The sequence below is a fragment of the Macaca nemestrina genome, chromosome 20, assembly GCF_043159975.1.
Source record: "Macaca nemestrina isolate mMacNem1 chromosome 20, mMacNem.hap1, whole genome shotgun sequence".
NCBI lineage: Eukaryota > Metazoa > Chordata > Mammalia > Primates > Cercopithecidae > Macaca > Macaca nemestrina.
In genome coordinates this window covers 45,799,887-45,815,191 of record NC_092144.1, presented here as the reverse complement: position 1 = coordinate 45,815,191, position 15,305 = coordinate 45,799,887, and the positions used below count along the sequence as shown (strand labels likewise).

At 42.5% G+C, this 15,305-nt stretch overlaps 2 protein-coding genes across 9 annotated transcripts in view; both read left to right on the top strand.

Moving 5' to 3' along the window:
- The window catches only part of LOC105495467 (ZFP14 zinc finger protein), a 182,257-nt gene that overhangs the window by 41,525 nt on the left and 125,427 nt on the right, over positions 1–15,305 (top strand). The window lies entirely within an intron of this gene.
- Positions 1–15,305, top strand: part of LOC105495463 (zinc finger protein 566) — a 43,917-nt gene that overhangs the window by 6,654 nt on the left and 21,958 nt on the right. For 2 of the 7 annotated variants that reach the window (XM_011765069.3, XM_071086413.1), the window contains exons 2-4: positions 7,047–7,114; positions 10,502–10,628; positions 10,952–11,050. The exons of 1 other annotated variant lie outside the window; for it this stretch is intronic. In XM_011765069.3, the coding sequence (XP_011763371.1) occupies positions 7,106–7,114; positions 10,502–10,628; positions 10,952–11,050 (235 nt within the window). In that variant the 5' untranslated portion in view covers positions 7,047–7,105. Of the gene's footprint in view, positions 1–7,046; positions 7,115–10,501; positions 10,629–10,951; positions 11,051–14,029; positions 14,266–15,305 lie in introns of those variants that run through there. 4 more of the 7 variants (XM_024797180.2, XM_024797179.2, XM_011765072.3 and 1 more) reach the window with 3 other exon arrangements.

The following is a 15,305-nucleotide window of genomic DNA, read 5'->3' as shown; positions in this document are numbered from 1 at the left end:
ACTAGCCGGGCGTGGTGGCGGGCGCCTGTAGTCTCAGCTACTTGGGAGGCTGAGGCGGGAGAATGGCGTGAACCCGGGAGGCGGAGCTTGCAGTGAGCCGAGATCACGCCACTGCACTCCAGCCTGGGAGACACAGCGAGACTCCGTCTCAAAAAAAAAAAAAAAAAAAGCTTCCCCCGGACCCCGCTTTCTGGCACCATAAGATATTCCAGGCTCATCTTGTATCTTCCCTCTTCCATCTCTGGGCTCAGCAATTTCTCCAAGCAGTGTTAGTTTCTTTTATTGGAGAATGAATTTTTAAACCAAGATCTGGGCACTTGGTGTGCTTATTACTACTGGTGTGTCTTTGCTCTGGTTCTGGTCAGTGCAGACAGTGAGAAAATACACAAATGTCTATACACACATTTATGTCTATTTATTTATATGTTAAAAACACACCAGTTTACACTCATATGTTCAATTCTATTCCAGTACCACAGGATATTTTTTTTCCCCAAGAACTATGAAATATCTGAGATTTTACCCTAGTTGTAAGCCAGTAAGTTAGCTTGTCAGTATCACAGATACGTTCAGAAGACATTAGACTTCTGAGTCAGAGACAAAGGATGCTTTGTTGCTCATGGCAATCTTCAGAATATCTACATTCTCTTGGCACTGATTCAGTCATACACCCAGGATTATGCAAAATACATGGGTATCTGTGTGTTCCCTTGACCCTAGGAAACCTGAATTTTTTATAATGGGAAGTTAGAATGCCTACCCTTTGCTGTAGAAGGAGATGAACTCTGTCTTCCAAGGCCGTTCACTGTATAAACAACTTGGCAAAATAGTGCAGAACAAAAGCACTTAGTACCTCTGCTTGCAAGATACGCAGAAACATGCAAGACCCATGGAGAATTGTCTCCCATCAAATTTAGCCATTTGCTGGTTACTTCATTTTCCAACAGAGAGAAATCTGCTTCTCAGAATCAATAATTAGCGCTATCCTAGAATACATGCAAATTAGTTCAGAGTTGCTAACCCGGACCTGTGTAAAAAACAAATTTACTAACTACAGTAGAGAATCTCTGTGTAGCTCTTTTCTTTAAGCTTATAGTATATAGTAAAAAACATCTTCCAAAGTTACTCAATTTAGTTATTTTCTTTGCCACTTTTTTCAGTGTGGTTTTGCTACTCATTTTTCTTACATTTAAAGATCATTCGTTGCATTTGGGTTCCCCCACATCCTGGTTGATTGTAGCAGGCTACACTATTTTGAATGTGAAAACATTCGCCAGGCATGGTGGCTCATGCCTGTAATCCCAGCACTTCGGGAGGCCAAGGCAGGCAGATCACCTGAGGTCAGGAATTTGAGACCAGCGTGGCCAACATGTTGAAACCCTGTCTCCACTAAAAATACAAAAATTAGCTGGGCGTGGTGGTAATCCCAGCTACTCTGGAGGCTGAGGTGGGAGAATCACTTGTACCTGGGAGGCAGAGATTGCAGTAAACCAAGATCATGCCACTGCACTCCAGCCTGTGTGACAGAGTGAGACAAGGAAGGAAAGGAAGGAAGGAAGGAAGGAAGGAAGGAAGGAAGGAAGGAAGGAAGGAAGGAAGGAAGGAGGGAGGGAGGGAGGGAGGGAGGGAGGGAGGGAGGGAGGGAAGGAAGGTTGGTTGCATGGAGTCTTTCTCATAAATCAGTTTATTCATGTGGCTATGTGGCTGTCTTTCTGGACTCTATATTGTTTGGTTTTTTTTTTTTTTTGAGACGGAGTCTCACGCTGTTGCCCAGGCTGGAGTGCAGTGGCGCGATCTCGGCTCACTGCAAGCTCCGCCTCCCAGGTTCCCGCCATTCTCCTGCCTCAGCCTCCTGAGTAGCTGGGACTACAGGCGCCCGCCACTGCGCCCGGCTAATTTTTTGTATTTTTAGTAGAGACGGGGTTTCACTGTGGTCTCGATCTCCTGACCTTGTGATCCGCCCGCCTCGGCCTCCCAAAGTGCTGGGATTACAGGCTTGAGCCACCGTGCCCGGCCTGTTTGGTTTTATTTATTCTCTTCTATGGACTGCTGTCTTGAAATCTGTAGTTTTAGTCCTCCTACTTTTTTTCTTTTCCAAACTATCTTGGCTATTATAAGCTCTTCCAATTTCCAAATAAATGTTAGAATCAACTTGCTAATTTTTACCTTATACCCCCCAAAGCCTTGCTGGGGTTTTGTTTACGTAATCTATGTGTTCATTTTGGGGCCCGATGCAGTGGCTCACATCTGTAATCCCAGCACTTTGGGAGGCCAAGGCTGGAGGATTGCTTGAGCCCAGGAGTTTAAGACAAGCCTGGGCAACATAGTGAGACCCTGTCTCTACAAAAAAAACAAAAAACAAAACTAAAACCAAGCAAACACGCAAACAAACAAAGAAACAAAACCCCAAACACATAGCTGGACTTGATGGTGTGCTTCTACTCCCAGCTTCTCAGCAGCCTGGGGTGGGAGAATCGCTTGAGCCCCTCAGGTTGAGGCTACAGCGAGCTTTGATTGTGCCACAGCACTCCGGCCTGGATGACAAAGCAAGACCCTATCTCAAAACAAAAACAAAAACTGTGTTCATTTTGGGAGAATTGACATCAATATTCAGTCTATAGTACATATGGTATATGTCTACATTTGTTAAGATCCTTAATTTCTCTTACCAATTTGTTGTCGTTGTTAGCAACATTTTTTGCTAGCTTTATACCTGGATATTTGATGTTTATTATCGAAACTCTGAATAGTATTTACATTTTTAAAAAATTTCCAATTACTTGTGAAACTAGGCCGCATAAAACTTAGAAACTAGGCCTCATAAAAAAAAAGAACTTAAAAAAATTAACACCAGGTGGCTCTGGATAGGGTCCCACCCTGCCTCAATAGGGTCCCACCCTGATAGGGTCCCACCCTGCCAATTCCGGGAAACAACCTCATGGGGTCCCACCCTGCCAATTCCGGGGGTCCCACCCTGCCTCGAAGTTCCCGGAATCAACAACTCCAGGAAAAAACCTCATAAGGTCCTGCTCTAACCAATTAGAACAAGACACCTTGCTCAGGCCATAGACAGACCCAATTACCACGCGCCTAAAGCTTTGTTTGAATTTCGCGCCCTAAGCTGTGTTTGAACTTGTGTTTGCCTATATAAACAGCCTGTAACAAGCAGTCAGGGTCCCAGGGCCAACTTAGAGCTTGGGACCCTAGCGCGCTAGTAATAAATAACTCTCTGCTGTGAATCTCGTGTCGGTGATCCTTCGCGGCGACCCCTGCCCAGGAAGGAATCGACAGTTCGGTTCCAACACTTGTTACTAGAAATGCAATTGATTTTTGTCTATTGGCCCTATATGAGACCATGTTATTTAATTCACTTGCTAATTTTAAGAGTTTATTGATTATTTAGGATTTTCTATGTCTGCAACTTATCATCTGTGAATAATGATCGTTTTATTTCTTTCCTACCAATCTTTGTACCTTTTATTTCTTCATTGTGCCCTATTGTACTGACCAAGCCCTTTAGTACATTGTTAAAAAGAAATGATGATAATACACATTATTCTTTTTTTCCTGGATTCAGGGGGACATTTTCAGTGTTTCAACATTAGGTATAATATTAACTCTAGGATTTGATATTTTCCTACATACAAGCTAATACATTAGCCTGTTAGTTTCATGAATGCTGGCGGAAAACATGAGACTCCTGGATCAGAGACAAAGACTTAATTACTCATGGCACAGCAAGCAGCATAGGCATCAGTGTTCATCAGTTCCTCTTTCTCTCAGCTCCCATGGGGACAACATGAGGGTCTATATGGATGCTATTCATGCAGTGCACAGGCATAGCCACTGAGGAACACTGAGCCTGGATAATCCATTGCTTTTATAGTCAGCAGTAAGCAAGCCTGCTGTTTGTGCTCTTACCTCTTCTCTCAAGGTTATCAGCTGCATAAATAACCCTGGGAAATGAGTAGTTAGAATCTTGCATTCTAGGCATACCCAGCAAGATGCCTAAGAATGTGAGAGACCCACGGTGACTGTCTTTCCCAACAGTAGGTATTTTGTAGATGCTACTCATCAAGTTGAGGAAGTTTTCTTTCTCATTTCGTTAAGACTTTTTTTTTTTTTTTTTTTTTTTTTTTTAACATTAATGAGGGCTGAATTTAAAAGAGAGGAGCAGATCCCCCATGCAAAAATTCAGTCTGGGAGGCTGCCCTCTGGGGCAAAGATAAGGAGTGTTGAGAATGCAACAAGCATGGTATGGAGCTGTTGAAGTGGGAATGTTTCATGCCATCCTGCTTGGAAGGTACAGCATTTGAAGACATCCCTTTAACCAGAGGAAGGCCAGGAGGAGAGACCAGAAAGGAGGGCTTAAAGTGAGCACTATACAAGAAGGAACTCTGTTCCCAGATCTTTCTGGATAATTTTTGACTCTTTAGTATCTAGCACGATGCCTGGCTATTATATATCATAGGCTATTTGGTTGATAAAAGAATACTAAGAGCGTAATATGTAGTAGTAATAATAATAATATCAAAGGGTGCATTTAGGTTTTAAAGAAGAGACACTTGTATTCCTTTGGTATTCATCTGGGGAAGTACAGTGAGTGAGTGCCTGTGAGTAGAGGAAACCGTGAGGTAATTGACAACATGGTGCTACTTTCTGGGTGGTCAGTTTTACATGAAATAATTGATGAATTGTTTAATGATCAGGAAGCTTGGTGCATAGAGAATAATAGTGCTCTTTATAGCTTGTATAATTTTAAGTTTATTAAGTTCTTGTAGCTGATAAGCAAAACACCAAAGTTTTCGTAAACATTTAAATGTTGATCACTAATTCAGTTCTTCCCCTTAAACAATGTAGTCTTCCTTTAGTATAACTTATTCTTTCAGGCACTTTAAACATCTTAAAGTGAAGATGTTTATAAAGAATACACACAAGGCTGGGTGCGGTGACTCACACCTGTAATCCCAGCACTTTGGGAGGTCAAGGTGGGAGGATCACCTGAGGTCAGGAGTTTGAGACCAACCTGGCCAACATGGTGAAACCCCATCTCTGCTAAAAATACAAAATTGAGACGGACATGGTGGCGGGAGCCTGTAATCCCAGCTACTCAGGAGGCTGAGGCAGGAGAATACCTGGAACATGGGAAGTGGAGGTTGCAGTGAGCTAAGATCCTGCCACGGCACTCCAGCCTAGGTGATAGAGCAAGACTCCATCTCCAAAAAAAAAAAAAAAAAAGAATAACATACAATTGGCCAGATGGGGTGGCTCACGCCTGTAATCCCAGCACTTTGGGAGGCCAAGGCAGGCGGACCACTTGAGGCCAGGAGTTGGAGAACTGTCTGGCCAACATGGTGAAACCCCATCTCTACTAAAAATACAAAAACACAAAATTAGCCAGGTGTGGTAGCACACGCCTGTAATCCCAGCTACGGGAGGCTGAGACAGGAGCATTGCATGAACCCAGGAGGTGGAGGTGGCAGTGAGCAGAGATCACACCATTGCACTCCAGCCTGGGCGACACAGCAAAACTCTGTCTCAAAAAAAAAAAAAAAAAAAAGAATACATAGAATTGTTACAAGTTTATTGCTACACTTACACTTAAAAGCTATTCTAAAATATCAGTGATGTGAGTTTAGTTCATTTCTACATTACTTTATACTTTTTAATTCCTTCCTATTGTTACTGTTATTAATTTTAGTATCTTCCTGAGGTTTCAGTAATATTATTTTTTATTTTCTGGGTTTCAATTATCTTAAGTCAAGACCGATTAATCCCAAAAGTCTTCTCAAACTAAGCAAAGGAGTTGTTTTTTTGTTAGCACTTGCAACGTGATTGTACAATCCAAGCACATTGAAAACTGGTTTGACCTAGGTATATCCAAACTTAAAATGTGTATTATCTTTGAGCAATTATGCTTTTAGGAATTAATTGTGAAGGATTCATATATGAGTAAAATGATACATACACAAGGATATTTATTACAGCATTGTTTGTTATAATGAAAAACTAGAAAAAGCCTAATGATGATTGGCCACAGATTGGTTAAATAAATTAAGTTATGGCCAGGTGCAGTGGCTCATGCCTGTAATCCCAGCACTTTGGGAGGTAGAGTCGGGCGGATCACAAGGTCAGGAGATCGAGACCATCCTGGCTAACACGGTGAAACCCCATCACTACTAAAAATACAAAAAATTAGCCAGGCCTGGTGGCACACGCCTGTAGTCCCAGCTACTCAGGAGGCTGAGGCAGAAGGACGCGGAAGTTGCAGTGAGCCAAGATTGTGCCACTGCACTCCAGCCTCAGCGACAGATGGAGACTCTGTCTCAAAAGGAAAATAAAAAAGTTAAGTTATATCCATTTAATGGACTACAGTGTAGCTATTAAACCAGTTATGTAACACAATATGTACTCATTGGGACCTCATTCCAAGATACATTAAGTAAAAATAGCAATGTGTATAAGTAGTGTGTATAATATGAGTTAAAAAAATCTTTATGGCCGGGCGCGGTGGCTCAAGCCTGTAATCCCAGCACTTTGGGAGGCCGAGTCGGGCGGATCACGAGGTCAGGAGATCGAGACCATCCTGGCTAACCCGGTGAAACCCCGTCTCTACTAAAAAATACAAAACACTAGCCGGGCGAGGTGGCGGGCGCCTGTAGTCCCAGCTACTCGGGAGGCTGAGGCAGGAGAATGGCATAAACCCAGGAGGCGGAGCTTGCAGTGAGCTGAGATCCGGCCACTGCACTCCAGCCTGGGCGACAGAGCAAGACTCCGTCTCAAAAAAAAAAAAAAAAAAAACTTTATATGTGTGTATGTGTGTGTATATAAACATATATTTTCCAAGCCATGTTGAGTTGCCCTAATCCATCCTGTTCCAGTTATAGCCTGGTATCTTTGAAGCTAGGGATGATAGAGACATTTGCCCATTCTCCTCACTGATACCCTGCAAGCATTTCTGAAGCATGAACAGAAGGGAAATGATCATTCTGGGCCGGAGCTGTGAGGAAAGTGGGGTCTTATCTATCTTCTTTTGCCTCTCCCAGCTCTACTCTTCTCCAAAAGAAGAGCCAAGAGAAGGTCCTTTTCTACAAATATCAGAGCCATGGCTCAGGTGAGATTCTGTTTCCTTTTGCTCAGATAGAGTGATTTTTACCTCTAGTACCTGTAAACATTTGTTTTCCTCATTATGATGCTTTTTGATGTTAGAAAAACAACCTTTCAGAAAGTTTGGTTATGAGCAATGCCGGAATTTTGCTGTAAAGGAAAGGATCTCTAACAGGCCAATTCATAGAAAAAAAAGAATTGATTAGATAATCATTGTTAGAAAATTTACACATACCCCCCCCCCTTTTTTTTTAATTTGAGATGGAGTCTCGCTCTGTCTTCTACGCTGGAGTACAGTGGCACAATCTCGGCTCACTGCAACCTCTGCCTCCCGGGTTCAAGTGATTCTCTTACTTCGGCCTCCTAAGTAGCTGAGATTACAGGCGCCCACCACCACACCCAGCTAATTTTTGTATTTTTGGTAGAGATGAGGTTTTGCCGTGTTGTCCAGGCTGGCCTCGAACTCCTGACCTCAAGCGATCCACCTGCCTCAGCCTCCCAAAGAGCTGAGATTACAGGCATGAGCCACTGTGCCCAGCAAAAAATTTATATTCTTTTTTTTTTTTTTTTTTTTTGAGACGGAGTCTCGCTCTGTCACCCAGGCTGGAGTGCAGTGGCCGGATCTCAGCTCACTGCAAGCTCCGCCTCCCGGGTTCACGCCATTCTCCGGCCTCAGCCTCCCGAGTAGCTGGGACTACAGGCGCCCGCCACCTCGCCCGGCTAGTTTTTTGTATTTTTTAGTAGAGACGGGGTTTCACCGTGTTAACCAGGATGGTCTCGATCTCCTGACCTCGTGATCCGCCCGTCTCGGCCTCCCAAAGTGCTGGGATTACAGGCTTGAGCCACCGCGCCCGGCCAAAATTTATATTCTTAACTCACAGTTACGTATTAGTCAGCCAAGTGGTTGAATAACAAATTTCTCTGAAGAAGTTTTAATTTAGATTAATGTCCATCAGAAAATCCCCTATCAACTGCATCAAGAATACTTATTTCTTTCCATAAAGAGATTAAGAATTATGTAATGTAAAAATGATCTGACCCAGATCAGGTGTGGAATAATTTTTTTACGCTGGTTTCCAGGGCCCCCTGTCAGGAAAAGGACATGCATTTCCTCCTAAACAACCCCAGTCTCCTCTCCAGTTACCCCCGCTTTTAAACAATGTTTACATACTCGTTTACGAAGTCCTTTAGCATCTCCTATCTCAGGCTTCTACCAAAAATCCTGATAGGACAGAAATGTGTTCCCCACATTGAATTAATATGAATCTAATTTGCTTGGACAGTGATTTGATGGGATGAAAATAAGTAATTAGGGGCACCTTATAGGGAAAAGCCCTCATTAGCTCTGTAGACCTGGGTTTTCCAATAACAAAATACATGCTGTGGTTTTGTTTGATTTCAGTCCTAGTACAGGGCAAGGCCTCCTGGTTAATGAGCCTTTTATGTTCGAGAGTGTGACTAGTGGTTCGTACAAAGCTCTCACACCTCACTAAGCATCCATGAAAAATTGACGTCAGTGGCCAAATGTGGTGACTCACACCTGTAATTCCAGCATTTTGGGAGGTTGAGGCTGGTGGTTTGCTTGAACCCAGGTGACTAGCCTGGGCAACATGGCAAACCCCGTCTCTACAAAAAATACAAAAATTAGCCAGGCCTGTTGGTGCACGCCTGTAGTCCCAGCTACTCGGGAAGCAGAGGTGGGAGGATCACATGAGCCCAGGAAGTCACGGCTGCGGTGAGATGTGATCATGCCACTGCACTTCAGCCTGGGTGACAGAAGAAGACCCTGTTTGAAAAACAAAAACAATGATGTCACTAATACCAACGGTGAAACTGGATCATCCCTTCACTAATTTTCTGTAGCTTAGTTATAAGGGGAATTTACAGCTGGGCAGTAGGTGGTTATAAAGAAGATTGGGCCAGTGTTGGAGAGGTCTTTAAAGATCACCTGCAGCCTGAATTTCTAAAGGCCAAAGAACAGATATCATTTATAGGCTTATAATAAATATTATTCAAATTATGTTACAACAAATTTGAATAGTATTTGTTTTAACAAGGAACATTTATTATTGTATAATAGTCTGGCATAGGAATGGATCAGAGTCTTAAATTATATGCTAATTTTATTTTCTAAGATACAAATTTTTTACAAGTAATTTTACACATGTCTACAAGGGAAGTAGTTCATTTCTGGTTTTGTCCCATTACCAGTCCCACTCCAAGCAACTCTTGAAAATTGGTTTACTACCATTTTTTGATAAGCCCACTTTAGTCATTATCTCTTGATTGACTGCAAAGTTAAAGGGAACATTGTATTCCCATACTGCACTTTCATTTTTCCTGACTGTTACCATATCACTGTTTTTGGTTAAATCAACAGTATACACCTTGTTATGGCTGCAAATATTATTCTCTGCCAAGCGAGCTCATAGTTTTGTTCCACACAAACCTTCATTTTCCTGGGGTTAATTGCTTTCCCCCCATTTGCCTAGTCATTTGTGTGTTTACATCCAGAATCTCCAGCATCACTGCCACAGGCCAGTCAATACGTTTTCCCTCTGGTCAGACACATCAGTTCCTTTTGATGTAGAGACTTGCTTCCCCATTTCCTGTGTCCTTGTTCCCATCTGGTCTGGTTTACTCTCTCAGTCACAGCTTTCCTGAGACTTTACCTATTTCCTGAATCCTATGTTGTCTTCTTTTTTTATTTACTCCCTCGTTTTTGTGGAGCATATCCTCTAGAAGTTTCCGAAGAAACTCTTCTTGAGTCCTTGGATGTCTACAAATGTCTTTTCTCAACTCTCAAAACAGCATGATAGTTTGTTTATGAAAGTCTAGGTCAGAGTTTATTTTCTCCATATTGAATATTGAAGAATTGTTCTTATTGTTTCTCGCTTTTAGAAGTGTTCTTGAGAATTCAATTGCCACTCTAATTTTTGATGCCTTTTATATGACCTGCTCTTCGCTCTGGAGGCTTTTAATGTCTTGTCTTTATCCCTTATTCTGAAATTTGACTTTCAGCTATTTGGGAAAAGAGAGGGAGACAGATGAAATGTATTGTTGATTTATTATATGACAGGTATAGTGCAAGGCATTGCATATACAATTTCATTTAATTGGGAAAGCCCTCTTAGCTGAATTTTTATACCTTCCCAACCTTGTTTGGATAATGGAGGTATCCTCCCGTACTCAGGCAGTTTCATTTGGAGGAAAAAGAATGACATGGAAACCCAGTGATTCAGTTGTGCTTACTTGATTACAGTCCTCCACTGCATCCCAGGCATTCATATGCTATGTTTTACTTCCTCTACCTTAATCTTTTTCTTCTCTCTTTCCTTCACAAAAATACTTTTTTTTTTAATTAATCAAGTCATATACGTGGTTATTGTTCCAGGAGTCAGTGATGTTCAGTGATGTGTCCATAGACTTCTCTCAGGAGGAGTGGGAGTGCCTGAATGATGATCAGAGAGATTTATACAGAGATGTGATGTTGGAGAATTACAGCAACCTGGTTTCAATGGGTAAGGACATCTGTCCATAGTAATTTAGATTCCGGCCTTGGAAGGCCTACTTCCTCCAATGTGAAATGCTCACCTGGCTTTCAAAAACCGGTCGAATTTTGACATCCTGTTCTCACAGGAATGTTCTGAATATGGTAGAGTTAGAAAAAGGAGGCTGCATTGAGTTTCGGGGGATGTTTTACATCTTCCGTTATGTTTCATAAGTCCGTTGTACCTCTCTTTGACTCTTCTCGTAGTGCCATGTCTTTCTTTATAATGAAGGGACTGGATTTGAATTCTAGGATATTCTCATGATAAATTTGTTTTGTCACTTCTTTTGTAAGCAGGGCATTCTATTTCTAAACCAAATGTGATCTCCTACTTGGAGCAAGGGAAGGAGCCCTGGTTGGTTGACAGAGAGCTAACAAGAGGCCAGTGGCCAGGTAAGTGAGGCACAGCAGGTAATGTGTGATTTGGCCAGTAGAGAGACTGCATCTTTTACATGCTATCTGGGAAACTCTCCTCAAAGGCTTTTGGCCTGTTGTGCAAATGTAAGACCTTTTCTACATGAGCTTTCAAATGATCCTACCTTTCCCCCTTACCTAACACACTTTGCCTGCTTTTCTTCTCTTATTCTTCTCTCTCAGTTCTAACCAGCTGGTGCCCTCCTTTACCCCTCTAGTGATATTCCTTTCTATCCATATTTTGGGCCCATTTCCTTCCTAGCTTTTCATCCCCCTTTGTATTTAGTCTAATAAAAGCATCACTGTCTCCAGAAAGAGATTTTTTTCCTGCACTGCCGGAGACTTATTTTCTTTTACTAAGTTTTTTTGGGATGGGGTTTATGCCCTCATTGATTCATTAATATTTTTTACCAACATCTACTGATTTTCTAACATGTATAAGGCACTCGGCTAGGTGCTGCAGAGTTTAAAAAAGGAATAAGCAATTTCAGAACTTACTGCCTAGTAGAAGTACTAGAACATGTCTACAAATAACTTCTACAAAATAGAACCACCATAAGTGAAGTTAAAATAGGGAGCTTAGCAGAAAGCGAGGGCTAACGATGTAGAAGAGGAGTTGATCCACATAGAAGTCATAGGGGGAGATTTTGGTTGTGAGCGTCATTGACTTTATATAGAGGGTTGGAAATAAAGGGCTTGTGTCTCCATGGAGAAGGTAAGAGCTGGCAAAGAGAGATTTGGTATGAAGGGGAGGAGAGCACATTCATTCATTTAGTTTATGTTTCTGGAGTGCCTATGGTATGCCCAGCACTATTCTCAACACTGAGGTTACAGTAATGAATAGAACATGCGTGATTGGGTGCAGTGACTCACGCCTGTAATCCCAGCCCTTCGGGAGGCTGAGGCAGGAGGATTGCCTGAGGTCAGGAGTTTGAGTCCAGCCTGGCCAACATGATGAAACCCCATCTCTACTAAAAAATACAAAAATCAGCCGGGTGTGGTGGCAGGCACCTATAATCCCAGCTACTCAGGAGGTTGAGGCAGGAGAATCACTTGAACCCAAGAGGTGGAGGTCGCAGTGAGCCAAGATCATGCCACTGCACTCCAGCCTGAAAAAAAGAAAAAAAAGAACGTGCATAATCTGTGTTCCCACAGCCTACCCCACAGTGTAGGGAGAGATATGAAAATAGATGAATATATAACATACCAGGTAATAGTAAATACTAAAAAGAAATAAGAAGTAGAGGAAAGGGATAAAGGATGATATTTTATGTGAAGAAGCAAGAGAAATTTACCATATCTTACCAAATGATATGGTAACATTTGGGCAGAGACCCAAAGAAGTACCACGGTAAGTCATTGTATATGGGCACGAGGCGGAAGACTGCTCCAGATGGAGGAACACAGACCTTCAAAGGCCTGAGGCAACTGTGCATTGGCTGTGTTTGAGGAGCAGCACCAGAGGGCAGTGACTGGTAGCAGAGGGGTACATGGGTGGGAGATGAGATCAAAGAGGCAGGAGTGGGAAAGAGTGGGTCAGTTTATGTACAGTCTGCCATACAGGCCATGGGAAATCTTTTCATTCTAAGACAAGAAGTCATCAGAAGGCTTTGCACCTAGAAATGGCTTGATGCAACTTATTTTTTTGTTTGTGTTTTTTTTTTGAGACAGAGTCTTGCTCTGTTGCCCAGGCTGGAGTGCAGTGGCATGATCTCAGCTCACTGCAACCTCCACTTCCCAGGTTCAAGCGATTCTCCTGCCTCAGCCCCCTGAGTAGCTGGGATTACAGGCGCATGCCACCACGCCCGGCTAATTTTTTTGTATTTTTTTAGTAGAGATGGGGTTTCACCATGTTAGCCAGGATGATCTCGATCTCCTGACCTTGTGATCTGCCCACCTCAGCCTCCCAAAGCGCTGGGATTATAGGTGTGAGCCACCATGCCTGGCCATGTTTTTGTTTGAGATGGAGTCTTGCTCTGTCGCCCAGGCTGGAGTGCCGTGGCCTGATCTTGGCTCACTGCAACCTCCACCTCCTGGGCTCAAGCGATTCTCGTGCCTCATCCTCCTGAGTAGCTGGGATTACAGGCCACCACGTCCAACTAATTTTTGTATTTTAGTTGAGACAGTGTTTCACCATGTTGGCCAGGCTGGTCTCGAAATCCTGACCTCAAGTAATCCTCCCACCTCAGCCTCCCAACGTACTGGGATTACAGGTGTGAGCCACTGCACCTGGACTTGATGCAACATGTGTTTTAAAAGGATTTCCCTAACTGCTTTGTAGGAGACAAGGTTGGAAGCAGAGTGGCTGTTTAGCAGATTTTTATAGTAGTCTGGTTGGGATACAGTGATGGCTCAGAGACCATTGAAATGTTATCAGTGGCAGTGGAAGGAAGTGGTGGGTTTGAAATCTTTTCAAGGAAGAGTTAGCAGGATTCAGTCTTGGAGTGTAAGAGGAAAAGGATTCATGCTTTTTAGGGAGAGCCTATGGAAGAATGGGCTTTGTAATTAATGAAATGGGGAAAGAGTAGATTTGGGGGTTGCAAAATCAAAGGTGGGTTCGCTTATGTTAAGCTTCAGTTGCTTATTGGACGCAGCATAGATGCCATGCAGGCAGTTCAGTATAGAAGTCTGGAACTGGGAGGTCAGATCAGCGTTGGAGGAAAATTTGGAGAGCCTTCAATATAGAGATATAGAGTCAAGCCTGTAATCCCAGCACTTTGGCAGGCCGAGATGGGTGGATCACGAGGTCAGGAGATCGAGACCATCCTGGCGAACACAGTGAAACCCCGTCTCTACTAAAAAAATACAAAAAACTAGCCGGGCGAGTTGGCGGGCGCCTGTAGTCCCAGCTACTCGGGAGGCTGAGGTAGGAGAATGGCGTGAACCCGGGAGGTGAAGCTTGCAGTGAGCTGAGATCTGGCCACTGCACTCCAGCCTGGGCGACAGAGCGAGACTCCGTCTCAAAAAAAAAAAAAAAAAAAAAAAAAAGAGATATAGAGTCTTGTGACTGGATGAAATCTCCTAGGGAATAAATATAGCAAGGACAGAAACCTGAAGCACCCTAATACCTAGAGGTTTACAGCAGGAGAAGATATGGCAAGGAAATGTAGGTTGAGAAGACAGCAGGATGGAAGGTGAACTCAGAAACTCAGAAAGAAAAGTACCAGAAAGATCTGGCCATGAAGATTAGATAGGTATGTAATAGTTTCTACCTGCATTTTCTCATATAATTCTGTTTTTTTCTTTTAGTACAGTTCAAGTACTTATACTTACATAGTTAGGCTGCTTTCTAATCAATGCTTGTTTGTAAAAGCACCATTCTTTATGTAAAAGCACAACTTTATGCATATAGATTTTTCTGTATTTGCTTAGGATAGATTCTCAGAGACAAGATATTTCTGAAACTTTCAGACACAATGTTTGGTAGTATTCATTTCACTGTACTCTTTAAGAATGGTTAATTTTTATTTGCAATAAATGTTTTCGCTCATTTATTTTACAAGTCATAGAATGTTGTTTTTCATTGTGAAAATTTTCAAAACTACATGCCACTCATCTACCCCTATTGTTGCACAAATATTTTCTTTTTTTTTCTTTGTTTTCGAGATGGAGTTTTGCTCTTGTTACCCAGGCTGGAGTGTAATGGTGTGATCTCAGCTCACTGCAACCTCCGCCTCCCGGGTTCAAGCGATTCTCCTGCCTCAGCCTCCCGAGTAGTGGGGATTACAGGCACCCGCCACCATGCCTGGCTAATTTTATTGTATTTTTCATAGAGATGGGGTTTCACCAGCTTGACCAAGCTGATCTCGAACTCCTGACCTCAAGTGATCCACTTGCCTTGTCCTCCCAAATTCTGGGATTGCAGATGTACGCCACCGCGCCCCACCGCAGATAATTTCAAGTAAATCCAGAACCTCATGTCATTTCACCCTTGCATAATCTCATTATGTAATTCTAAAAAATATGGATATTTTCTCCGTTATATAACTTTAATGCAAAGTTATATAAATTTTACAGTGATTTCTTTGTATACTGGACTGCTTTATTGTCGTTATATTGAGTACTTGTGAGAGTGGACGTTTTCACCATAGCATAATTAACTTGTTCATTTCTATATTTCATACTTTTAATCTGTTACTGAGTTTATTCTTTCAGTTTTTATGGACTTTGCAAAATAATAATATTTACCTATTGGTTTCCAGAGGGTGCTTTTACTTTTTTTTTGAAACAGGGT